General features: G+C 45.0%; 1 protein-coding gene across 3 annotated transcripts; it reads left to right on the plus strand.

Moving 5' to 3' along the window:
- Positions 1-5,335: 5,335 nt before the first annotated feature.
- Positions 5,336-24,411, plus strand: RAE1 (ribonucleic acid export 1). 3 transcript variants are annotated; one of them, XM_089897101.1, is made up of 12 exons: positions 5,336-5,528; positions 8,772-8,868; positions 9,447-9,551; positions 10,566-10,658; positions 14,602-14,688; positions 15,665-15,751; positions 16,201-16,272; positions 17,314-17,421; positions 19,642-19,748; positions 19,833-19,908; positions 20,495-20,689; positions 23,837-23,941. In XM_089897101.1, exons 2-12 carry the CDS (start codon positions 8,779-8,781, stop codon positions 23,921-23,923), a joined length of 1,107 nt encoding a protein of 368 aa, XP_089753227.1. In that variant the 5' UTR covers positions 5,336-5,528; positions 8,772-8,778; the 3' UTR covers positions 23,924-23,941. The 3 variants fall into 3 exon arrangements, with proteins under 3 accessions (XP_089753227.1, XP_030618729.1, XP_022453245.1); XM_022597537.3 differs by lacking the exon at positions 23,837-23,941 and adding an exon at positions 23,948-24,411 and having other exon boundaries at positions 5,339-5,528; XM_030762869.2 differs by lacking the exons at positions 14,602-14,688; positions 23,837-23,941 and adding an exon at positions 23,948-24,411 and having other exon boundaries at positions 5,338-5,528.
- Positions 24,412-24,933: the final 522 nt, after the last annotated feature.

Here is a 24,933-nt window from a genome sequence, read left to right on the forward strand (position 1 = left end):
ACTGGAAAGTTTATTGTAATTGTAAGCAAGATTATGTATTTATAGGAGAAGTAAAGAAATGTTGGGTTAGTTTTTTATTGAGATAAATATTAATAATAATAATAGATATTTCTGAGAACTTGTATATGCCAATCACTGCTTACACGTTATCTTATTTAATTCTCCTGAGAAGAGCCTTGTCAGGTCAGTAGTTACACTTATAGTTTACAGGTGAGAACACTGAGGATGTTGCTTGTCCAAAGCCACACAGCCAGATGTAGCGGAATGGGGACAGTAACACTATCTACCTCAAGAGCAGGGCCGGGTGCCGAATATTTGGGGCCCAGTGCAAAAGGTAAGCGTAGGGTCCCTTGTTCAAGAGTTATTAAGAATTTCAAGATGACAGCAGCCGAGAATTAAACCGAGCATGGGGCCCTTCTCAGCCTGGTGCCCAGTGTGACTGCACAGGTAGCACAGCCATGAAGCCAGCCCTGATCAAGAGGTAAATAAGGTCAAATATAATAATGAAAGAAAATACTTGTATAGCACTTATTATGTGCCAGGTATTTTTCTAGGTGCTTTATGAACATTAATTTCATTTTCACAGAAACCCTATGAGCTAGGTGCCTTTCTTATCATCCCCATTTTACAGATGAAGAAACAAACATGTAGAGAGGTTAAGTAACTTTCCCAAGGTCACATAACTATCAAGCAGTGGAGCTGGGACCTAATCCCAGAGACTCTGACTCCAGAGTTCATGCTGTAATCGCGATACTGGTACATTGTAAAGTGCTTCACGTTTGGCCGGGCAGGCACACCACTCAGGAAGGGTCTACAATTTCTATTGTTGGCGACGTGTCAAATCAAGGCTCCCTGATATCAAGCCTGTGATGTCAAGCTTGTTATGTTATATTCTCTAGTCACATCAGAACCAGGTATTTCATTCTGAGAACACTTTGGTAACTGTTAATTTGACTTACTTGTGAGACTATTGAAAATTCTAAAAACATTTTATAAATCTCAAGTTTTTCTTTGAATTTATGCCATACTCCCTCCCTTAACAGCTAATAATCATTGAATTTTGACAAGTTTTGTAAAGGAGAAAAATACTAACTTAGAAATATATGGTTAAGCCACAAAATGTCTGGATTAGGATATACTGTCAAAATGGGAAGGAATAAAAAAACCTATAATAGTCATTAAAATTTGAAAATAAATTTGAAGAAGGCTTGCAGATACATTCAGTTTGGATAATTAAATTCATTTCAAGTTTATATTTGGAAATTTACTTAAAATAATTTTCATTTATTTGGGAAATGAAAATGGGAGGAGAGCAAAATGCACTGAGTTTGGCTTTGCTCCCTGTCTTTATCAGATGCAGCTGAAAAGTTAATGTTAGTAGCTATTTGGGAACCAGCTAGAATTCTCATTCTTAAGATTTGTTTCTAAAGAGTATTACTGTAAAATAGGCAGCTGTTTAAAATGGCAACTGACAACAGACATCCCCTCTATCATGTGTATTTATTATTTATTTGTTTATTTTTTTATAGCTCACTTATTAGATTCAACACATAAAATAGTCAACTATAAAAGTTTCTAAATTCTTAATCTTATTTTCTGAATTTATCATGGACAGCTAACAATTTGAGGACTACACTGACTCCATTAGCTACACTTGGAGCAGCTCTATGCTATGTCACATTTTTTTTTTTTTTTTTTTTTTTTTGCGGTACGTGGGCCTCTCACTGCTGTGGCCTCTCCCATTGCGGAGCACAGGCTCAGGAAGCGCAGGCTCAGCGGCCATGGCTCACAGAGCATGTGGGATCCTCCCGGACCAGGGCACGAACCCGTGCCCCCTGCATCGGCAGGCGGACTCTCAACCACTGCGCCACCAGGGAAGCCCTATGTCACATTTTGAGCCATTTCTTGAATGAGCTTTCTAAGAAGTCTCTCATAATGAGTTTTAACCTATATAGATCTCTCCCTTCCTCTGAATCTCTTTCTTTCTTTCGGCTACATTGGGTCTTCATTGCTGCGCGCGGGCTTTCTCTAGTTGCAACAATCGGGGGCTACCCTTTGTTTCGGTGCTCGGGCTTCTCACTGCGGTGGCTTCTCTTGTTGAGGAGCATGGGCTCTAGGCGCGCGGCCTCAGTAGTTGTGGCTCGCGGGCTTAGTTGCTCTGTGGCACGTGGGATCTTCCTGGACCAGGGCTCGAACCTGTGTCCCCTGCATTGGCAGGCGGATTCTTAACCACTGCGCCACCAGGGAAGTCCCTGAATCTCTTTAGCATCTGCTAGTGTTGGAGGGTCTCCTGCAGAGGAGGGGCGTGGCTGTGTCTCACCGTGAGGACAAGGACACTGGCAGCAGCAGTTCTGGGAAGTACTCCTTGGCGTGAGCCCTCCCAGAGTCCGCCATTAGCCCCACCAAAGAGCCCGGGTAGGCTCCAGTCTCTACCATCTGTATTTATTTTTAATATTTCCATAATTTTAATCAAGAAAGAACATTTGGATTGGAGTCTGTTTATAATTAAAGTGAATAAAAACTGGTGCAACGAAAAGATGTTCAGAGAATCTTGGTTTTTTCCTTAAGGGCTCATAATCACCCTCGTAAAATAAAAGCTCTCGTAATATCTCCAGGTTTCTGGGAAATTTAACCGTCATCATTGATGATGCTAATTGATTTCAGAAGTCATGATTTCATGAAAAAAGAAACCCATATTGCACTTTCTACAAAATAGGCAAAAAACACTCCAGGATTTCTATCTTTAACTTCCCTTAATGAATGTCTCAGTTGAACTGTTTGATGTAGATACCTGTTCTGTGGTGCTGAAAAGAATAGATGCTGTCAAAGCTAAGCCACAAATACATGTATACTAAACAGTATTTTCAACAGGATGTTTTTGTAGTTAACTACTGAGAAACATTACATTTGTTTGGACTTCTGTTCATCATTTAAAGGTTATGTGTCCCAAGAAAATCTTGTAAAAACAAGCCAAGGTCTCCCTCTGCTGGCAGAAGCTCTATGTTCTCTCAAATCCTTCCACTGTTTTAGATGGACATTTATTTAAAATATATTCGTCCCAAGAGGGAGGGGATATGGGGACATGTGTATGCATATGGCTGATTCACTTTGTTGTACAACAGAAACTAACACAGTATTGTAAAGCAATTATACTCCAAAAAACATCTATTAAAAAAATATATATATATATTCAAGTCCTTGTTTTCAGGAATGGGGTGGAAGAGTCTGGGACACAACAAGAGGTTGGGGAAACCATGAGGATTTCTGTGTGAGACTGAGCACTTCTAGACAGGAGCCCATTTTGTATTATCATCTTTGGATGCCCCCAATTCCTTGTAAAGCTACACTTAATGTGTGCTTCGTTGCAACCAAGCTATTTACAAAACCTTAAGACAACATATTAGGACTTTTTAATTAAAATAACAGAATTAAAGATCACTTCAAATGAAAAGGAACTGATACTAAAATTACAAACATTCAGTTTCTATTTACCTAGAAATGGAATATAAACTGTGTAGTCATTCATAAATACTCCCTTGTGTAAAAAACTGCAGAAGGGTATACTAATGTGAATAATAGCCATGACCAAAATTTAATTTTACTTATTTTTAAAAATTTTCACCTAGACTTTTGGCTTAATAATCATACCCATGGATACAGATTGTTTTGATCCTCCTTTTTGTTTCTGAGGGAAAAAGTGAGGTGAAGCCACAGACTGCCATCTCTAAAGTCATATTTTGAGGGGCAGACTGCTTGCATCCCAATTGCACTTCTACTCACTGCCTTTGTAGCTGGGAGAAGTTACAACCTGGACTTCATTTCATCAACTGTAAAATGGGGATAATAGTGATAATACCTAACCTATAGTGTCGTTGTGAGAACAAGTGTGGGTTTGAAATAACACTCTTTAGAAAGAGTCAAGGAGTGTTACTGTTATATTTGGGTACACATGCTGCTACCATTGTTCCACTGATGGTATATGCAAAACCAGCTTGTCGATTACATACCCCTAAACAACAGAAAGATTTTTTTTAAGCATGCTGAATAACCAGTATTGTACATAACAGAGGCTTCTGGAAGATTCCTTGGGCATGGAAAATATAATTCGACAAATATTAAACACCAAAATATGTAAGACTGTGCTTGGTGCTATATACATGGGCTTAAGACACAAAGTTTAAAATCTAGGAAGCTAGACAAGGCAAATACACCCACACTCTTATGAGACAGAATATGATAAGCACTGAGAGAGCTTTGAGAGGGCTTTGAGAGTTGAGAGATGCTATGAGATGATCCATTCGGTAAAGAAATTACAGGAGATGGAGTATCCAGTGCTTAAAGGAGCTATTACTATTATCATCATTATTTAGACGAGAGTTTCTGAACCTTGCCTGCATTTTAGAATCACTCGGAGAGCTTTTAAAAAATATTAATTCCCTCGTTCCACCCCAGAACAACTTATTCAGAATCTCTGAGGGTGAGGCATCAGAGTTTTTTTTTAAAGTTTCCCCAGGTGATTCTAAACACCTCATCTAGATCCTCGGTGCTCAACTGCGGTCCGTGGCCTGGCAACCTCAGCAGGGAGTTTGCTAGAAATGTGGGTTCTCAGGCCCACACTGGACTTTCTGAAACTGCATTTTATAACAAGGTCCCGCGGATCCTCAGGCTCCTTGAAGATGTCAAGGCTTTTGGTACGCAACCCACGGTGAGTAGTAAAGGAGAAGGGTCAGTGTATGTACCACAACCTCAGGAAATCCCTTCCTGTTTTTCCTTCAGACATTCTTAAAGGGGGAAAAAGCAACCAGCTGAAATATTCGGAGTTGGCACGTGTGCGTCATAACAGCCCCTTAATATTCCTACGGAACCTTACACTTAGTAAAAGGCCTTCATTGTGTTACTTTTACTTGAACCTAATTAAGAATAGCCCTGGAAGTTAGGCATTATTATCCCCATTTCACAGCTGGAAACTGAAGTCCAAAGAGACCAGATGGCTCAAGATACCCCAGTCGCAAATAGGGAGGCCAGGGCAGGAAACCAGGTAGCGTCCCATCAGCTTCTCGAAGGATGGCCTTAAGAACTGGCGGCAATCGTAATTTTGCTAGACTTGTCATTCACAAGAGAAAATTGTTAACTAACCTTCACCAGCCGGGCCGGCGGATTTATCAGAGCAGTCGCTCCACAGCTGCGTCGGCTACGCCAACTTTCGACCAATCCGCAAACTGCTGGCACGAGGACTTCTTCTTGGCGTCAATAGTGCTTCTGCGCATGTGCGATTCCCTTAAAGGAGGAGGAGCCTTTCCTTCCTTTCCCTGCCTTCCGGACAACACAGGAAGTAGCTCGGAGACGCATGCGCAATGTCTCCGCGGTAATTAGGGCGGTTTCCTCGACCGGCGTGAGAAGACCTCAGGCTCCCGGGATTCCTGTTCGTGCCACCTCGCTACCGCCTCCTCCGCGCCCGAGCGGGGTCGCAGGCTCCCGAGCTCTTTCCGCTCCCCGCCGCCGGCTTCCCTCCGCGGCGCGACTCTCAGGTAGGCCTCGTGCCGCTTCCCCGCGTTCCCCGCCGCCATGGCGCCGCAGAGGCCTGGTCCTCCCGGGCGAGTGCGGCCCGCCGCGAGGTGCTGGGGCACGAGCAGGACTGTTGGCGAACTCCATTAGTGGCCCCTGGGAGGGACGTCAGAGCTGCAAGGGGCCTTACGGGTCACCTCCGGTCTAACCGCCTCGTTTTTCTCGTGGGGAAACCGAGGCACCGGGAAGGGTCACAGAGTGGATGGCAGCCTCTGTTGCCTCTCCCCTTCCTCGTCACACGTCTGGCTTCTCATCAGACACAAGCCGCCACCTCGTTGACCTTCCTGGACCGTTTTTCTGCGGAAGGCCATCCCCCTTTAGTCTCCTCCATGGTAACCGGTTTCATCTCCTTTGTTGCATTTATCCCTCTCTGAAACTGGTTCTTTGTTTCTGTTCCCTCCGCCGAGTAGTCGAGTATCCACGTGCACACACTGTGCCCTGGCAAGTATCTGTGAAGTGCCAGGCGCTGTGCTGAGGGCCAGGTGTGTTTTAGGGGAGCGTCCAGGTTGCTCTTTGCCGTGCTGGAGCTGGCACTCTCCTGGGGAGGCGACTGACTGCCAACAAGTTCCAGATGGGGACAGGTGCTGTGAAGAAGACGGAGATGCGATGGAGGCTCCAATGTGTTACATTAGGAAGGCAGGGAAGCCTCTGGGAGGGGCCTTCCTTTAAGAAGACGCTTTTAACAGCTTTACTGAATGTCTCTTACAATAATCCGTTTAAAGTGTACATTTTGATGATTTGGGGAAGTTTAATAGAGTCGTGTATACGTCATCACAGTGCGGTTTTAGACCGTTTCCATCACCCTCAAAAGTTCGCAGGAGGCCCCTGTTGAAGTGGGACCTGAAGATTCAAACTGAGACAGCTGGGGGTTTGGGGGAGGGCGGATCACCCCAGGCTGGAGGAACAGCTGGTAGGAATGCTCCAGGGCTGGGAGGAGCTTGCTTTGTTCGCGGGCAGCGAGGAAGCCATCAGAGCTGGGGTGCAACAAGGAGGGAAGGAGCGCGCGCTTCGGTAGGCTGGAGACGTATGCTTGTCTTCCGAACTTCTAGAGGGTTCTCGGTGTCCTGCACAACATGTGGCCCACGTAGGCTGAGTAATGCTCGATGGCCCTTGTTCTTCTCCCTTAGTTCGTCCCTAATGGTAGAAATGCTCTCTCCCAACTTGATGGTTGAAGAGAGGAAGGGACAGGCGTTTCAGGCACTGTGTGTACAACCTCACTTGGTTTTCGTAACTCTGTGAAGTGGATTTCAGGGTCTGTTTTTACAGATGAGAAAATGAAGGCTAAATAATGTGCCCAAATCATATATGTAGTTCCCGGACTTGACTGCAGAAGCCCTTCATTCCTTTGTGTGCTTGTGCAGTTAACTGGTGTCTCAAATACATCTCAAACATTTGAGGCAGAGGCGGTCAGCAAGCACCACGGCCTCGCACAGGTTGCTTTCTGAGATACTAATGCTTTCATAGACCTAGTAGGTCTACACTTGATTATTTTTCATAAAGCTCGGGAAATTCAAATACCTCCCCAGAATTCCTCACAGTTTTCCCATTCTATGTTGTCTTCTTAAGAGATGCTACTGTTGTTATCTCCTGTCACATGAGCTGTATGTTATTGGGTTAGTCACTTTTGTCACTCAGGTGCTAGCCTCCTTTGGGAGAGGTTGCTGATATGGTAGGCTTCTGGGTGTAAAAATTTACTAACCAATGACAGAATCGAAAATGTGGCATCGATGTATGTGAGGCATCAGAGTTATAATACATAGACTTTTTCCTTGGAAGGAAAAAAGGGAAAGTTGTTTATGACCCACTATGCAGTAGACACTGCGCTTTCTATATAGATAATCTGATTTGATCCTCAGAACAACCCTGGAGAAGGTGTTAGTATTCTCTATGTTTGCAGAATAGGGAAAATGAGGCTTGCTGAGATTAGGGTCCCAGCTCTGGTGAGTGGCAGAGGCATGGTTCTAACCCAGGTGGGCCTACTAGACTATGGTGCCCAGGAGAAAACTCAAAGTGGGGAGATTCTTGCTGGGCAAGTGTCCAAAACATAATGCCAAACCTTTTGCTACTTAAGCAGACCAAAATGGATTATTTTTATTTTTATTTTTTTGCGGTACGCGGCCCTCTCACTGTTGTGGCCTCTCCCATTGCGGAGCACAGGCTCCTGACACGCAGGCTCAGCGGCCACGGCTCACGGGCCCAGCCGCTCCGTGGCATGTGGGATCTTCCCGGACCGGGGCACGAACCCGTGTCCCCTGCATCGGCAGGCAGACTCTCAACCACTGCGCCACCAGGGAAGCCCTGGATTACTTTTTTTAAACTCCTACGATCGCTGCCAGGGTTGGTTGCTTTTCTAAGTAACTTCATGCAGAGATATTGACCTAATCCAGAGTGCAGAAATTAGTACAAAGACAGTGAACTGTCACTAAGTGGGAAGCTGGAAGAATGGGGCCTTCTGCTGGTTTCCAGTTGTGTTCCTGGTGCTCAGCAGCGTGTCTCTAACTGTGTAAAAAGAAATGAGCGAATTTATATTTTACCTGGTGACTGAAAAATACTCTGCTGTGATGTGTCAATATTGGTGAATTAATTGTGACAAAGTTAAGAAGGAAACTGGATGTGGGGTGTATGGGAACTCTTCTTTTTTAAAAAAAATTTTATTTATTTATTTTTGGCTGCATTGGGTCTTTGTTGCTTTGCGCGGGCTTTCTCAAGTTGTGGCAAGCGGGGGCTACTCTGTTGCAGTGTGCGGGCTTCTCATTGCGGTGGCTTCTCTTGTTGCGGAGCACAGACTCTAGGCACGAGGGCTCAGCAGTTGTGGCTCGTGGGCTCTAGAGCGCAGGCTCAGTAGTTGTGGCGCACGGGCTTAGTTGCTCCGCAGCATGTGGGATCTTCCCGGACCAGGGATCGAACCCGTGTCCCCTGCGTTGGCAGGCGGCTTCTTAACCACTGAGCCACCGGGGAAGCCCACGGAGCTCTTCTGTCTTAAGAATTTTCCATTACAAACTATTCTAAAACAGAAAGTTTATTTTTAAAAAGCACTCTGCTTATCGCATATTTAGATCTCTTCAGAAGAGAGAAGCCTGACATCAAGCCATTTATTTATTTACTCTCTATTTCCCTTCCGTAACTTAATTATCTTTATCTTGCCTCTCAGTGATGTTTATTACTTAAGAGAGGACCTGTCCTTAACGTTTCCCATTATTTTTTAGGGCCAAGATGAGCCTGTTTGGAGCAGCCTCCGGGTTTGGCACTGGGGGAGCCAGCATGTTTGGCAGCGCCGCCGCAGATAATCACAACCCTATGAAGGTACCGCCTAAGGTTTCATGGGTTTGTAGAGACACTGCAGGGGGCCCCACGCTTGTGACAGCGAGAGAAACCTAGATGGCTTGGGAGCCTCCTTTGGGGGTGAAAACTCTGAAATTTTGTCCAGGCTGCTTTCTCAAATACTGGAAAAGAGAAACTGTGTGTCCCCTGGACGATTGTCCTATTCCCCCTGACATTCCTGATCACTGGAATCACTCGAGATGCCTGTTAAAATTGCACGTTCCTAGGGCCCAGCCCACAACTGTTGACTCAGAATTTCTGTGGCGGAGGGAGGCAGGTGATGCTGTGATTGAGCACTTCGGGGCAAGAGTGACCGGGTGGGCCATCGTCTGGGAAATATGGTAGTGGGCCTGCCTTTGAGAGTGCTGCTTGTAATCCAGCAGCACCAGTGCTTTCACTGGCTTAGTTACACTCCCCCTTTTTATCAAAGTAAGAAAGGTCTAATTCACTTAGCTCTTGACACAAGGGAAGGCCACCATGAGGTGCTAGTGAGAAAGAAGGCAGTTTTGAATTGAATTGTGACGATGTATACATTTTAACACGGACTTTTTCCACCCCAGGATATTGAAGTAACATCCTCTCCTGATGATAGCATTGGTTGTCTATCTTTTAGCCCGCCAGCCTTGCCGGGGAACTTCCTTATTGCAGGGTCGTGGGCTAACGATGTAAGTGCTCCTTAAACGTTTGCGTGTTCTCTGTGGCATATCTCTTTGTATCGGCACAGTTAGTGTTAGCTGTTTTTTTTTTTTTTTTTGCTCCAAGTGAGTGAAGCAGAGAGTTCAGGCTTACTCATGGCTTTTTTTAAGCACCGAGTTTAGAGTGTGAACCCGTCTGAATGGCAGGCGTCCCTTCTTGTGCCGATTTTTGTTAAGAAAGCAGGATCATATGCGTCATTCAAAAATTCCTACTCTAGTTCAGTATCTTGAAGTATATTCCCAGGTCTGTAGTATTCATTGAAAATAAAAGTTGTCCATGACGGTATGTACAAATTTCCCTTCTAGGCATCCTGCAAATGTTCTTCAGGCATATGTTAAAGTTTTTTCACCTTTAGATATAGCATAAATCCTGCACAGACACTATACTTACCAAAAAGAAATCATAGCATATGAAAAGAAAGATAAAAACTCTGGTAGAAAAATAGGCGAAGGGTGTTTAGAGGCACTTCACAAAGGAGTGCAAGTGGCCTGCTGGAGTAATCTTGAAACATTCAACCGCACTCCTAATCGGATAAACACATAGTGGCTTTGCCACTCTCTTAGATATGGGACCTGGGCCAGTTATCTTCATTAAGCCTCGTGTCCTGTTTCATGAGATGGAGATGACAGTAAGTTCACAGAGCTTTAGCTGTTGTAGAGGTTAATTCAGATAACGCATGTAAAGTACATCATGGGAAATCTTCAAGTCCCGAAATAGTTGAGACACAGGGTACAGACTTAAGGATTTCAGATAAATATCCTCCAGAAGAGCTGTACCAATTTACACATCTGCCAGTAGTACAAGTCTCAGCTTATCCGTGCTGGCGCCAAGTATTATTCATTTTATGTTTGTTCATTTGATCGGAAAAAAGTGTCTGTAATGTAAATTTATGTTTATCTGATTATGGCTTGGAGCAAAGGGCTTAAAATGCATATAATGTATCATCAATTGGCTGTTTGTGTTAATTTGTTTTATTATTATAGGTTCGATGCTGGGAAGTTCAAGACAGTGGACAGACTATTCCAAAAGCCCAACAGATGCACACTGGGCCTGTGCTAGATGTCTGCTGGAGTGATGTAAGTTTCATTCAGTTTTTTCATGTTTTCAGAGTGTATATAAATGTATATATGTTTTTATATAACCTGAAACACAAATAGCAAGTATGTATACACATTGTAGAAGTGCTGTTTCTGAATTTAAATATAGTAATTTATTGATACTCATAATGTAGTCAGTTAACTTTAGTCATGTTAACTTTAATCTCTCTGAAAGCTTTTCTTGCATTAAAAAATCCATTAATTTACTGACATATTTCCTTGAGCAAGGGACTAGAGAATTTTTTAAAGCCTCTCCTACCTCTACATGTGCCATGAGCCTATGTTGTTTTAAAATTAGAAATTACTGTCCCAGAAAATAAGTCCTAGGGAAAGAATCAATCCTTTTCCATTATTAAACTTCTGAAATAGTTCGTTTTTTTGGAAGTCTTTTTCCTCCCAAATCCTGAACATCAGCAATGTAAGTAAATGTGTTCAAGTTTATTCAGCTCTGAGCTCTTCTTTATTTTTCTTTTTGGGGGAGTGGGTGGGTGATTGGGGAGTTTAATGAAGGTACCATTTACAAGGAAACCAGCAGGGATGGTGAAGTCACACAGCAAGAGCTGCAGCTGTGGAGGACCCACCCCTCCCTAAAGGAGGAGCCCAGGATTGACATCCCAGCCTTTCTCTCCTCCCTTCTGCTGATGGCGGAACCCTGCAGTGAGAAAACAAAGGGGCCTGACTGAGAGTCTGGGGCAGCTGTGCTGAGGAAGCTAAGCCTCAAGGTCCCTCCTCAGGCTCATGCAAATTTTTTTTATTAGATGCGATTTGCAAATGGTAAAATTGAACCTTTCTAGTGTATGATTCTGTGAGTTTTGAGAAATGCATAAGAGTTGTGGTCAAAATATAGAAGAGAGCCATCAGCCCAAGGATATCCTGCCCTTTGTAGTCAAATCCTCCTCAGCCCCCCGTCCCTGGAAACCACTGATATGTTTTCTGTCCCTGTGGTTCTGCCTTTACTAGAATGTCATAAACAGAAGCCCTTTGGATCGGGCTGTTTTGAGCACACTGCATTTGAGGTCCGTCCGGGTTGTTGTATCTGGCAGTAGTCTGTCTTCCTTATTGCTGAGTAGTAATCCGTGGTATGGATGTATCACTCTTTGTTCACCACCCACCAGCTGAAGGACTTTAGGGTTGTTTCCCATTTTGGGTCATTACGAATAATGCTGCTATAAACATTTGTATATTGGATTTTCTGTGAATATAAGTTTTCATTCCTCTTGCATTAATATCTAATAGTGGGCTTGCTGGGTCATATGTAATATATGTTTACCTTTATGAGAAATAGCAAACTACTCGCACCATACATTTATGTGATCTTACTTAGCTTTCAAATAGGAAATGATTCTACTATTTATAAACATTTTGAGATGGTTAAGGAGCCAGAGTTGCTCCCATTTTAATCATTAGCTCTGACAGCCTTCTCTAAAGCATTTTTGTTACCTGTAAAATGTATTTCTGACATGTCTGATTGGGTTATTATGAGACTAATACTAGTTTTAATTTATCTGTAGAAAAACAGCAACTTGAATAGATTTTAAATATTTCTAATTTATTTTGCCTGTCTTTCTTTACTGATCAGTTAACAGATCAGAATTGTAAGTTTCTTATCAAGTATGGTAAGAAATAGAATTAACTGACACCGGAATTCTGTTGCTCGGATGGTACTGAGCAGGCTGTTGGCTTTTACAAAGACGTGTACCGCCTATTTCCTTTCTCCATCACCGTTAGAGTTTTGCGCCATCTAGTGGAGGCATCGAGACATAGACATGAAGAGTTCCAATTCAGTGAGCTGAGTTCTGAGAGAGGCAGGATGCACTGTGCTGGGGAGACAGAACCCAGAAGGCAGCTGTGAAGTTTGGGAAGGGGGCTGTGAATGCTCCACAGAAGAGGCAAGAATTGAGCTGAATCTTAAAAGTAAACCACCTGCTTATATAGCTTTAGAGCATTGTCTCATCCATTCCAGGCCTGGGTTCAAATTTCGGCTGTATCTCCACTTTTTGACTTTGCCAAGTTATTTAATCTCTGTGAGTATGTTTTTTCACTTGTAAGATGACGATAATAATAGTTTTACAACAGGTAATAACATTATTTAGTTGAAATAATTGTCTGGCACCTGTCGTATGCTAAGCACTTGGGATACAGTGGAAGTCAAAGTAGGCGAGGTAGGCAAATCCTGTGCTTATGGAACTCATGACCTCTTAAGACAGACATAGAGAAACAGAAGGATTTCAGGTAGTGGAAATCAGTGACAGCTAGATTCAGCCACGTAAAGACTAGCGGGGCACCTGTGGGAAGTGGTTAAGAGACTTGTTTGAGGGAATATAGGGGGTGAAAGGCTGAGCCCAGACTTGGACCTTCCTGGCTCCAGAGCCCATGCACTTAACAGCCTCCCTCACAGGAGTTTACAGGAATAGGGGCTAGCCTGGGAGAGGAAGGCAGGTGTGGAAAGGCACAGAAGCACAGAAGAGCCACAGTTAACGCTTGAGGCATAAAAGCTAAAACTTGGTGAGGGTGATTCTCTGGCAGTCTGAGGACGGTCAGTCTGGCCACAGCAGGTGGACCTGAGAGGAGCTGAGTCGAGAGCACTTGGGAATCTCGTTTCTGTGCCCCAGCCGTTAGATAGACTGGCCTCTGTCTCAGTATGTCCACTGGGGCCTGGCATCCTGCAGCTGGTAGGATTGGCATTTTATGAGATTAAGGGGCCAGTGTTTCACTCAGCCTCGGGGCATCCCTCTCCATACATTATCATCTTTCCAAGGATTTGTGGAGTTGCCCTCCTAGCTTCATTAATAGAGAAGAAGGTTTTCTCTCTTCTTTCACATGGGGAACTGGCGACTTCAAATGGGAAGAAGTTTTTGCTAGGGGAAGATAGTGGTAAATCTTTGAGCTGTGGAACCAGAAGTGAAGTACTGTAGGGCAGGGGTCAGCAAATTGTGGCCCATGGGCCAGATCTGACCCATTACCAATTTTTGTGAATAAACTTTTCTTGAAACACAGCCACATCATTCATTTACATAATGTGTATGGCTGCTTTCAAGCTACAACAGCAGAGTTAAGGAGTTGCAACAGAGACCTTTTGACCCGCAAAGACTAAAATATTTACTATATGGCCCTTTAAGAAAATAAATTTTCTGACAGCTGGTCTAGAATTTTCAACTCAGTACTTTTTGTTTTTAAATTACCTTGTGCTTCATGTTGACTAACCTACTTTATGAGTTCTGTATGTGAGTATTTTAAAACCACTATACAGTGACTGCCAATTTTTTAAGCTGTTCTATAGTTTACATTGGACCAGTGACTATCATAGATTAGTGTAGTTTTATTGCATGCACTTTCGAATGCTATGAGATACTGAGCTGAAAAATAATCATGATTGTACATGTGGTACAGAGCGGGAATGGGGGGATAGAAAGAGATACAGTAAATGTGGCAAAGTGTTTACAGTTGGTGAATCTAGGTGATAGGTTTATGAGGATTCATTGTATTATTCTTGCAACTTTTGTGAAGGCTTGAAATCGATGAAAATAAGAAAAAGATTTTGAAGTGGCTCCTGGTAGGTAATACACATCGATACAGGATGTACAAAGGCTGTTCTTGGAGGACATGCCAGTGGCTATGGCTGCCTCTGAGTGGCGAGCTGGGGTCAGGAGAGACTTCGTTTTCACTCTGTAATTCTAAATGCTGTTCAAGTTTTTTTTAACCTTTTTACATATTATCTCTTAGAAAAAATTAACAATTAAAAAGAGCAGAAAATGTGTTTTGTATATGATACTGTAGCTTGCAATACTCTGGCCCCCAAATAATTGGAAAAATTAAAATTGCAAAATAAAACCTGCCTCGGTATGTTCAGTCTGATACCTAGATGTTCATATAGATGTTTTATTTTTCTTAGAATGTCAGATTTTTTTCTATTTTATTTTAGGATGGGAGCAAAGTATTTACGGCGTCATGTGATAAAACTGCCAAAATGTGGGACCTCAACAGTAACCAGGCGATACAGATAGCACAGGTAGTAAAAACTTACCCTGTGCAGGAAGGCTGGGCAAGGCTGGTGCCCAGGGTTGCGATGATCCCTTAATTACAATAATTCTCTATTATAGGAAAGATGCAGTTTGACCATTCCAAATCAATTAGATTTAAATATACCAGAAACCTCTGTAGCACAAAAATGACACCAATCTTGTACACATTCTCGTTTTAACTAGTGTTTCATAAATTGTTCTGTCACGGGTCTTCCGTAGTGTGTGGATGGGGAGGGCATAATAAGGAGCTAGTGACGTTAAAACCTGTAAACGGTACAGCTCATCCTCAGCATCCTGACACCCGTGTGCGGCTTGCCTTGTACCAGCTGCATTTGGTCACACATCCATTCGACAAGTCTGTATTGAATGAATGCCTGTGATACTCCAGGTACTGTCCTTAGGAGTAGAGATAGAGCAGTGAGTAAGAGGGACCCTTCCACATGCCAGGAGCTTTTACAGTCTGCTCGGGACAGCAGGCAGGTTCTGTGAGAAGACTGCTAAGAAAAGCAGAAATGAGGAAGATGAGAGAACCTGCAACCAGAGGGTCTGGCCTGGTGAGGAAGAGCCTCTTGACACTGAGACGTTTTCAGGAAGGTGTTGTGTACCATGAGATTGCAGTACTGTGTGCTAGAAGCATCTCCTCAGTCTCTTAATGCGTGTCATCTAAGTGATACAACTGTGGTGGCGTTCCCTGTGAGTCATTCCTGAATATCTCCGCCTTTCACTCTCACATGCTAGTTAATGATGGTTAAAATCAAATTAAATTTTGTTAGAATGGAAGGTAGATACATGCTCTTGATGTTACATTGAATGTTTTGGTCATGGGGAAGAGCTGAACTATCCTTTGGTTTCTGTTTGGTGTGACCTCAGTATTTAAGGTTCCTTCTCTTTGAATTTCCAGAACCAAAGCTGTGTAGCATATTATTACATTCACCTTGGTGTATTTTGGTTTTATCTTGAAAGCACGATGCTCCTGTTAAAACTATACACTGGATCAAAGCACCAAACTACAGCTGTGTGATGACCGGGAGCTGGGATAAGACTTTGAAGGTATAATATACTGTTGAGGGACTGCATGGCCTGACCAAGATTGGCGTTTATTTTATTTTATTTTTTTAAAATTAATTAATTAATTTTATTTTTGGCTGCATTGGGCCTTCGTTGCTGCACGGGGGCTACTCTTCGTTGCGGTACGTGGGCTTCTCATTGCGGTGGCTTCTTTTGTGGTGGACCACGGGCTTCAGTAGTCGTGGCACACGAGCTCAGTAGTTGTGGCTCGCGGGTCTGGCGCTCAGGCTCAGTAGTTGTGGCGCACGGGCTTAGTTGCTCCGTGGCACGTGGGATCTTCCTGGACCAGGGATTGAACCAGTGTCCCCTGCATTGGCAGGTGGATTCTTAACCACTGCGCCACCAGGGAAGCCCAACATTTATTCTTGCACTATTTGGACTTTAGCTCTGGTCACTTATTGGGTTTTTGTGGGGGTTTTTTTGTCTTTTAGTTTTGGGATACACGATCATCAAATCCTATGATGGTTTTACAACTCCCTGAAAGGTGTTACTGTGCTGACATGGTAAGGAATTTTTAACTTAATGATAATTATTTCCTTTAAAAAAAAAAAAAAAAAGGCACTTCTTACCTTATGATATCTTGCAGTTAGAGGGTAATGTAAAAACCCTTCAAACTTTAGTAATAGATGTGGGATGTAGTTTGGATTGCCTCAGTCATCTTAAATCTGTAGATTTTTGTGCTGCATATGTTCCAGAATTACAGAAAACTAGATGTCACATTTTTTTAGTCACTTGTATGAACATACGCAGATGGCCACATGCCATGCTGTCCCCAGAATGAAATGCACTGTGTGGCTGTAGGAAGACTGGCAGTAACTTTGTGGTGTGGTGCTAGAGCTTTGGTGACTGTCTCTGAGTGAGCGGGATAGAAAGTAAAGAACTTTCTCTGTTGGTTTAGCAATAAGTTGAAGTTTCATACCAACTGCCCCAGTAATTCCACTTTTAGGAATTTATCATGAGAAAAGTAAAGATGGAAATGTTTTTTGTTCTCTATAATATAGTAAACCATGGGAAGTGACCCAGTGGGCCAACAAGACAGACATGGTTAAGTGAACCCTGTGGTGGGTTCATTTGAGGGAATGTTAGATACATGGCCACTGCTAGTGTTCTCTGGAAAATGTGTGGGGCGGTGCTCACTAAATATGCTTTGAGTGAAGGATCAGCATTATACAGAAACATACATATACACACCTGTATAATGTTCAGGAAAAAAGACGGGGGTTAACATACCATAATGCTAACAACAGTTATCATTTGATGGGGTGAGAGAGGTGATGTTCATTTCTTCTCTATTTCTCAGTACATTTTCTAACTGTATACTTTGTAGTTTTAAAAAATGAGTCTTTTAAAAAGATATGAATGTTCTACTTTCAAATACGATTTCTCTAGGTTACCTTGAAATGTGATAATATCATTGACCTGTTAAACTTGAAAAAAAATTCAGGCTTACTTTTTGTGACTCTAAAAAAAATTGATCTAATACTTTGGTATAAAAAAGAGTACAGTCCACTTGAAGCATGTCTCTGCTTTCCTCTGTTTCCCAGATATATCCTATGGCTGTGGTGGCAACTGCAGAGAGGGGACTGATTGTCTATCAGTTAGAGAATCAACCTTCTGAATTCAGGAGGATAGAATCTCCACTGAAACATCAGGTGAGTCACAAGTCAAATCAAGAAGCTCATGTTTAGCACTGTCGCAGGCAATCTGGCCATGTGGCCACATATGGAAATCGTTGTACTTTCCGACATTCAAAGGGGGTGAATTTAAACACAAATATTTAGTGAGTAAATACCATCTTCTGCAAACATCCCCCGGGTTCGCTGCATGTTGCTGAATGGGGGCACACCTCGGTGGATTGGTGAATCCACAGCTTCCGTCTTTAGCTTGGTCTTCACCTGCCACGGATTCTTAGATCTCCTTCACTCTCTTCAGACCCCTGGACACTCCCTCCGAGAACATAGAAGCTGATGGTTGGGAACTTCCCCATCTTCCTCCTGCTGCATCTAGAACTCTGGCGACACCTGCATCTTCCCTGCCTTTTCCCAGCTGTTAGGTGAGCCTTCTCAGGGGCCTTAGGTTGTCAGCCACCTGCCTCTCTCCTGTATCTCATCTCCCCTCTTCTTGTACTTCATTGGCACTGAACCAGGCTCAAGTCCAATCCTAGGAAACAAGCTTCTTCTGACCCCCACATCCTCTGCCGCCTCCGTCCCTTTTTCTCTTTGAAGTCAAGTAAGTGTCTTACGTGAGCTTTCTTGGTTCCCTTACGTCCCATTCATCTCTCACCCTCCTTTGAGACTTCTGCCCCCGTTACTCCACTGAAACTGTTTCTGGCATGGCCACTGATGGCTTTCTAATCAGTAGCTCCAGTGGGTACTCATCAACCCTCATCTTCCCGTGGCAGCAGCATTCACTGCTGTTCTTATTACATATTCTTAAAACTCTCCTTGGTTTCTGTAATGCCAGCCTCTTACGTCCTGCCTCTCTGGTTGCTGCTTTGTCTTCCTTGCTGGTTCTTGCTGCATGTTGAGGTTCCCCAGGCATCTGCCCTTGGCCACTGCCTCCTCTACATCTGCCGGCCGTTGCTGTTGCTTAGGTACGCCTTGTGGGCTGGAGACTTGGATCCCCAGCAGGCCTTGCCTCTGTGCTGACAAGGACACCTACAGTCTGGCAGCTCCTTTGCATCCTCCTCATGTCTCAGCCCCAGAGCATCCCGTGCCAAACCCAGGACCACTTTCTGCAGATCATGTCACCTCTTCTCAGGATCCTCCCTGCTCATTCTCCCCAGGCTATATAGAGAGAGATACGTGTGTGTGTCTTATATATACATACGTGTAGATTTTACTCATCTTGTTTTTTTGACCAGAGCATAGACTCAGTGAGAGCAGGGATTTTGTGTTTGTTGCTGCCTCATTCCTGGCACCTGCAGCCAGGCCTGAATAGAAGGCATTCTGTGTTTGCCAAGTGAGCAGTCTTTACCTGCCCCTCCCCACCACCCCAGCCTGCTCTTCCCTGTGTGCTCTGCACGTCCGCCCCTTAGCTGTCTAAGCCAGAAATCAGGAGTCGTCCTTGGTTCACTCTCCCTCCTCTCCTCCTCTCCCATCTCATCAACCACCAAGCTCACTTCTACCCTGCATGTGGTTTCAGATCTGTTCATTTCTCTCCTTCCCTGCGTCCACATTTAATGCACCTCTTCTTGATTGACAATAAGAATGTGGATCTGTGCTCCTTTGCCCCTGGAGGCTGGGCCGTGGGCTGTTTCTCTGGGATCTTCTGTGGAGTCCAGGAAACCCTCCTTTGGGCCCTCAAACTCAGCGTTGGATCGAGTGCAGTGTCTGCCTTTTGTATAGCTTATTCACGGTTTAGAAAGTTCTGGCCGCGTCCACTGTATGCTTGACCCTTGGTCCCCCGTGCTCCACAGGCAGGCACTACTTCCCTTTTCCAGTTGGGGACGCAGAGGCTCTGGAACGTTGGGTGACTTGCTGGAGGGCGCTCACCTAGTCAGTGGTGGGCTGTGAATCAAAGTGACATGTTCTCCCGACCCACCAGGGGGCCAGCACCAGAAAAGGACCTGGCGGGGCTCTGAGGGCCGCGTGCCCCGCTGCAGTGACAGCAGGGCCTTTAGGGTGGCAGAGGGAGAACGGTGCCTGGATGGAAGCACTTGGTCCGAGGTTTATTCATAAAATCATGTGGCTGACTAAAAGGAAAATAATGCTTACTGGAGGAATAGAAATTATCTTCTTTACCATATTTGAGAAATACTGTTTCTGGTTCTTTCAGAACCCGAAAATGGGGTAAAAGCTGTGTACAGTCACGTTAGTTATGGAATGTTACAGCTTACATTGTGATGATATACTTTTTCCCCCCAACTGTAGCATCGATGTGTGGCTATTTTTAAAGACAAACAGAACAAGCCGACAGGTTTTGCCCTGGGAAGCATTGAGGGGAGAGTTGCCATTCACTACATCAACCCCCCAAATCCGTAAGTGAGGCCTGATCAGCGTGAAGATTTTCACTTGAGGCTTTTTTGTAAAAAGGAAAACTAAGTTGGGCCTTTGTGTTTCAGGGCCAAAGATAACTTCACCTTTAAATGTCATCGATCTAACGGAACCAACACTTCAGCTCCTCAGGACATTTACGCGGTACGTTTTTAGAAACTGTAACCCTGAGAATTTGTCTAGAAACTAGACTTGGAGGTGGGTAGCTGAGTCATTATGGGGTCAGAAAAGATCACTGTCATTGTGTGTGTTCGCGTGCAGAGGTAAATGGCTTACGTGAGAGGTTTCAGTTTTCTGTGTTTATGAACATATTGACCGTCTTCGTTCTCTCTGTTTCTGAATGCAGGCTTAGGAGTTTTGGGGAGCGACTTCCACCTGTATGAGTGCTGGTAGACAGTTGATACACTTAGCTAAAACAGAGAAATTGCTGTTTGCTGAAAAAGAAAAAGGCATTTTCCTGAGGTTCGCTCGTTGGTGTCACTAGCTTACAAACTTATTAACCTCTGCTGACTCGTGTTTTGAACAAGAGACGAGATTCAGTCCTGGGCTGCCGATTGGTTCAGGAAGTGGGGCTAGTTTCTCCTGTCATCAGCGGGCCGCCAGCTCTACTGAACTGACGGTCTGTTCCATTTTGTGTCCTGACTGAACCAGGAAGTCTGCATTGGCGAGAACCTGATTTCTCCTCCCTCCTCTGCCTCTGCTTCTCATTGTACATATCCATCATTTGTAGGTAAATGGAATTGCGTTCCATCCTGTTCATGGCACCCTTGCAACTGTGGGATCTGATGGTAGATTCAGCTTTTGGGACAAAGATGCCAGAACAAAACTAAAAACTTCGGAACAGCTAGATCAACCGATATCGGCTTGCTGCTTCAATCACAATGGAAACATATTTGCATATGCTTCCAGCTACGACTGGTCAAAGGTGAGAATTCCCAAACCTGCGTTGGGCCCCTTCAGGCAGCAGAGCCAGGCTCTGGAGTCGGAAGGCCTGGGCTTCAGTCGCAAGGCCTCCACAGACACGCTGTGTGTCTGCAAATGTCGTGTCACCGTCACCTGACTGCAAAGGGAACAGCAGGGCCTCCCTCCCATCCTTTCTCTGAGAACGTGCCCACGTCAAGTGTTTGGTCACTGTAAACCCAGCGGCCGCCACTCTGGGGGGGTCCAGTCATCCAGTGATGCCAGGGGTTGTTGGGCGAGAGTGAAGAGGGCTCAGCAAGGCCGTGGGGCTTCCACCAGAGGCATTGGCTCTTTGCTTGTTTGCTGTGTGGGGAGGAGGGAAGTTAGGGACTGACAGGGTCCTGGCTGTGTTTTGGAGTCATCCCAGTGTGATGGTAAAGAGAGCAGACCTGGGTACTTGGGCTCCATAGCCGTGGTGTCTTTCTTGTTCACATCCACAAAGTGTCTGTCTTCCCTGGCCCTGCCCCCCTCCCTTCCCCGAGACACACACAGCACATAACACTCTCTCTCTCTCCCTCCCTCCCTCCATCCATCTCTCCCTCCCTCCATCCATCTCTCTCTCCCTCTCTCCCTCTCTCCCTCTCTCCCTCTCTCCCTCTCTCCCTCTCTCCCTCTCTCCCTCTCTCCCTCCTCTCCCTCCCCTCCCTCCCCTCCCTCTCTCCCTCCCCTCCCTCTCTCCCTCCCCTCCCTCTCTCCCTCCCCTCCCTCTCTCCCTCCCCTCCCTCCCTCCCTCCCTCCTTCGTTCTTCTCTACCTGTCCCCTGTCTCGTTCCCCCGACTGTAGGCACACACTTCGGCTCTTCTAACACGAGTATTAAGAAGCCTGGTTTCCCTTCTGTTAAACTTGTCCAGAGTGGTGACCCCCTGCCCTCTTTGTTCCCCCACCTCTGTCTCCTCCTCAGTTTCCTGGACTGTAGTCAGGTTCTTGCTGCCTTTGTTCTTGTCCAGTCCAGAAGCTTCCTTGCTGTCTCTGCTGGGCACCGGTCCATCCCTTCCTCTTTCCTTCACAAAGCCCTCCCCTTGGTTTCTCTGAGCTTTCCGTTGTCTGTTGTCTTCCTACTCCTGTCTGCTCCTTGCAATCTCTGGTGGCTTCTGCTCTCTGCCCACCTCTTGTACGCAGGCCTTTTTCTGTGGTTCTCCTTCGGGTCCTCCAGGCGTGTCTGCATTCACGAAGCAGCAGCTCTTCCAGCCTAAGCAGGTGACTCGTCCATGTGTAACTTGGCTCCTGACCTCGCTCCCCACTTCCTCCGCTGTTCCAGTCCCGACGGGATGTCCGCCCCGGCTACCCCCTAAGCACCTTAACCTAGGAGATCAAAATCCGGTGGATTCCGCCCCCGCTGTACCCTCCCGCTTGCTGCTTCTCCTGTGTCCGTTCCTCTTTGAGGCAAACACCTCCTAGGCAGTGGGGTGTCAGTCTTGGAGTCGCCTTGGGTTCTCTTTCTCAGAAGAGCTGGGCTGTTACGGAGCTCTGTCCACTTCACCTGCGGTACATCCTGCCCGCTCAGCGCATTGTTGTGATGCCTGCTCAGGCCTGTGGGAGGCGCACTCTCTCTTATGTGAGCCGCATAGCTGCCTTTTTTTTCCAGCAACTTTACTGAGTTGTAATTGAAAGGCAGTAAATTGCACACATTTAAAGTGTAGCTTGATCAGTTTCAGTATCTGTGTATATACCCAGGGAACCTCCACCACAGTCAAGATAACATACACTTGTGTCTCCCCCAGAAGTCTCTGTGTCATTGTAATCCTTTCCTTCACGCACACAGTGATCTGCTTTTTGTCATTATAGGGGATTTGCGCTTTCTAGAATTTTATATAGGCGGCCTCATATACTGTGTACTCTTTTTTGCTCTTGTGTCACTAGTTTGTTTTTAACTACTGAGTAGTATTTCATGGTGTCTGGATGTATCACAGTTTGTTTATCCATTCACCTGTGGAAGCCACGCACTCAGTTTTGCAAAGTGTGTGCTTTTTTGGTTCTGCCTGGCTGGGGTTGGACCCAGATTGTGGCCTGAGGCCTCAGTTTCCCTGTGGGCCTCTTCAGTGGATCTCTGCTTCTTCACCTGCTCAGCCTGCAGCCACATTAAAACTCCATGTTTAACTCACATCACACTCATGGCTCTGTGTGTTTCAGGCGTTGAAAAAATAATTGTAAATTGTAAGCAGTGTAAAATCAAAGCTCATCGCTTTGAATGCCACTCAATTAATTCATCTGAGCAATTAATGTCAACCGTGGAACACTTAAATTATAATCTTTTAACTTAAAGTTGCTTATGAATTTTCCATTGTTCTTAGTTGAAGGACCCTTATCCCCACATATGATTAATATTATTAGCTTGTTGCTTGAGCGTAACTGTTCCGAAAAGCTGCACTTTGTGTATTACGATGAGACTTAATGGTCATTGGGTGAGCAGAACTTCTAGAACTATCTTGGCGTAACTGTCAAGGAGTGAGAATAAAGCATATCGTTGCACTGCAGGCGGCAGAACGCACCCAGAGGCGCTTCCCACCTCCCTGTTCCAGGCCTTTTGGTTACCTCGGGTTTCCACTCATCTGTCTTACCCACACCACTCTGCTGTGTTCCTGAAACATAAGTCCTGTCATTGTCACTTAGCTTTGTGGCTGCCATTCCTTTTCCCTGTGGGACAGTTTTCACAGGCCTCAGCTTGTTCACAGCCCTTTCTAGCCTGGCCTGAGCTGGGTGCTTCAGACTCCCCCAGTGTCACACAGCCCCCCTTCCTCCTCAGCACAGGCACAAGCAGACACGCTGACACCTGCACTTCACCTCCCTCCGCGTCTGGGATGGCGCATCCTGGGACTTGCCCCGCTCCCTGTGATGTCACAGACCAGAAGTCTCCTGTGCTGAGAAACCTCCAGCTCATCCTCCGCCATCCTCCCCTCCCCAGGCTGTGCTCACTGAGGGGGAGTCATCTTGGCATTAAAGCGGTGGAAGGTTGACAAAAGTCTCAGTGCTGAAAAGATAAATATGTAGAAGATCATCCTTCTAAGGGGCACATTGAAGACATTTCCACCAAGTCCTTAACCTTTACTCTGAGGATTAAAGTTTTTAACGTTTGACTTTTATTTCTCTCCATTTACCTGTTTTATTCCTCCAGAGAGATTACACATCATGCATGGAGCACAGGACTTGGCATGTTAAAAGTGCCCACAAAATGCTAACCGGATTTTTAATCAATTTTTAAGGTACTGTTTTTTTTCCCCTTTAGGGACATGAATTTTATAACCCCCAAAAGAAAAATTACATTTTCCTACGTAACGCAGCCGAAGAGCTAAAGCCCAGGAATAAGAAGTAGTGGCTGGAGACTTGTGGGTTGTCCAGAGTTGTCTTCTCTCCACTCTGCCTCATCTCTGTACGAATTTGGGTCCCAGCTTTCAGTGGGTTGTCAGCCATGGATATGGATTTCAACCCCTGAAGAAAACGATGTCATTGTTCAGCAGTCAGGAGCCTGGCGGCCACGGTGACTGTCCATCTCTCCATTCCACTGCCGGTTACAGGTTTTGTCTGTAACTCTTAAGGGGATTAAAATTATTATAGAAGTTCTTAGATTCATGTGGGCAACTGCCAGGTATTTTGCAGTGCTTCATTCAGCAGTGTATGTATTAGAGAACATTGGGAAACATTCTACGAGCCCTGTACTGTATTTTGTAATAAAATATTTAGAAGATTGTCTACTAAGCTCCCTTTGTCCGTCTCTCCCCTTGCCCACCCCGTAAGCTCTGAAGTGGTTGCCCTGCTCAGCATCATCATTGGGTTTTGATTTGTGATTGCAGATGCCCTGTGGGAAATGCAGAAATTTTGCCCCTTTGGAGAGAGGAACCCCTGAGCTGGGAGTATTTCTGCTGTGTGGATTGTCTAGCAGCAGTCTCTCCAAGCATTGGTGGGCAGAGTTTGAATGTGTTTTTCTTTTGCTTCCTTCATTCCTGTCTTGGACATTTCCAGTGCTTTTCACTTCTGCAGGGCAGATGTCCTGGTGACTGGAACAGGGGTGTTCGTGTTCTGAGTGACAGGGCTTTGTGGGCAAAGCCCAAGTGGGTGATGCATGTGTGGCCTTCAAGTTAGAACCCAGGTACCCTGCCTGGGAAGTACTTGGAGCTGGTGCCCCCAGTAGCCATAGGTTTGGGGTGTTGCTTTTTTATTTCATGTAGTTCAAAATTCCTGATTGGTAAGTATCTGAAATGAGAGTCTGTTGTG

The sequence above is a fragment of the Delphinapterus leucas genome, chromosome 15, assembly GCF_059928025.1.
Source record: "Delphinapterus leucas isolate spDelLeu-1000000601 "Yukka" chromosome 15, BTC_Dleu_Yukka2, whole genome shotgun sequence".
NCBI lineage: Eukaryota > Metazoa > Chordata > Mammalia > Artiodactyla > Monodontidae > Delphinapterus > Delphinapterus leucas.

Excerpts from the sequence above, each read along its gene's own strand:
- RAE1 (XM_089897101.1), top strand. The coding sequence starts at position 8,779 with ATGAGCCTGTTTGGAGCAGCCTCCGGGTTTGGCACTGGGGGAGCCAGC. Across the intron at positions 17,422-19,641 it reads AATCTCCACTGAAACATCAG|CATCGATGTGTGGCTATTTT; the intron begins GTGAGTCACAAG and ends CCCCAACTGTAG. Across the intron at positions 19,749-19,832 it reads TACATCAACCCCCCAAATCC|GGCCAAAGATAACTTCACCT; the intron begins GTAAGTGAGGCC and ends TTTGTGTTTCAG.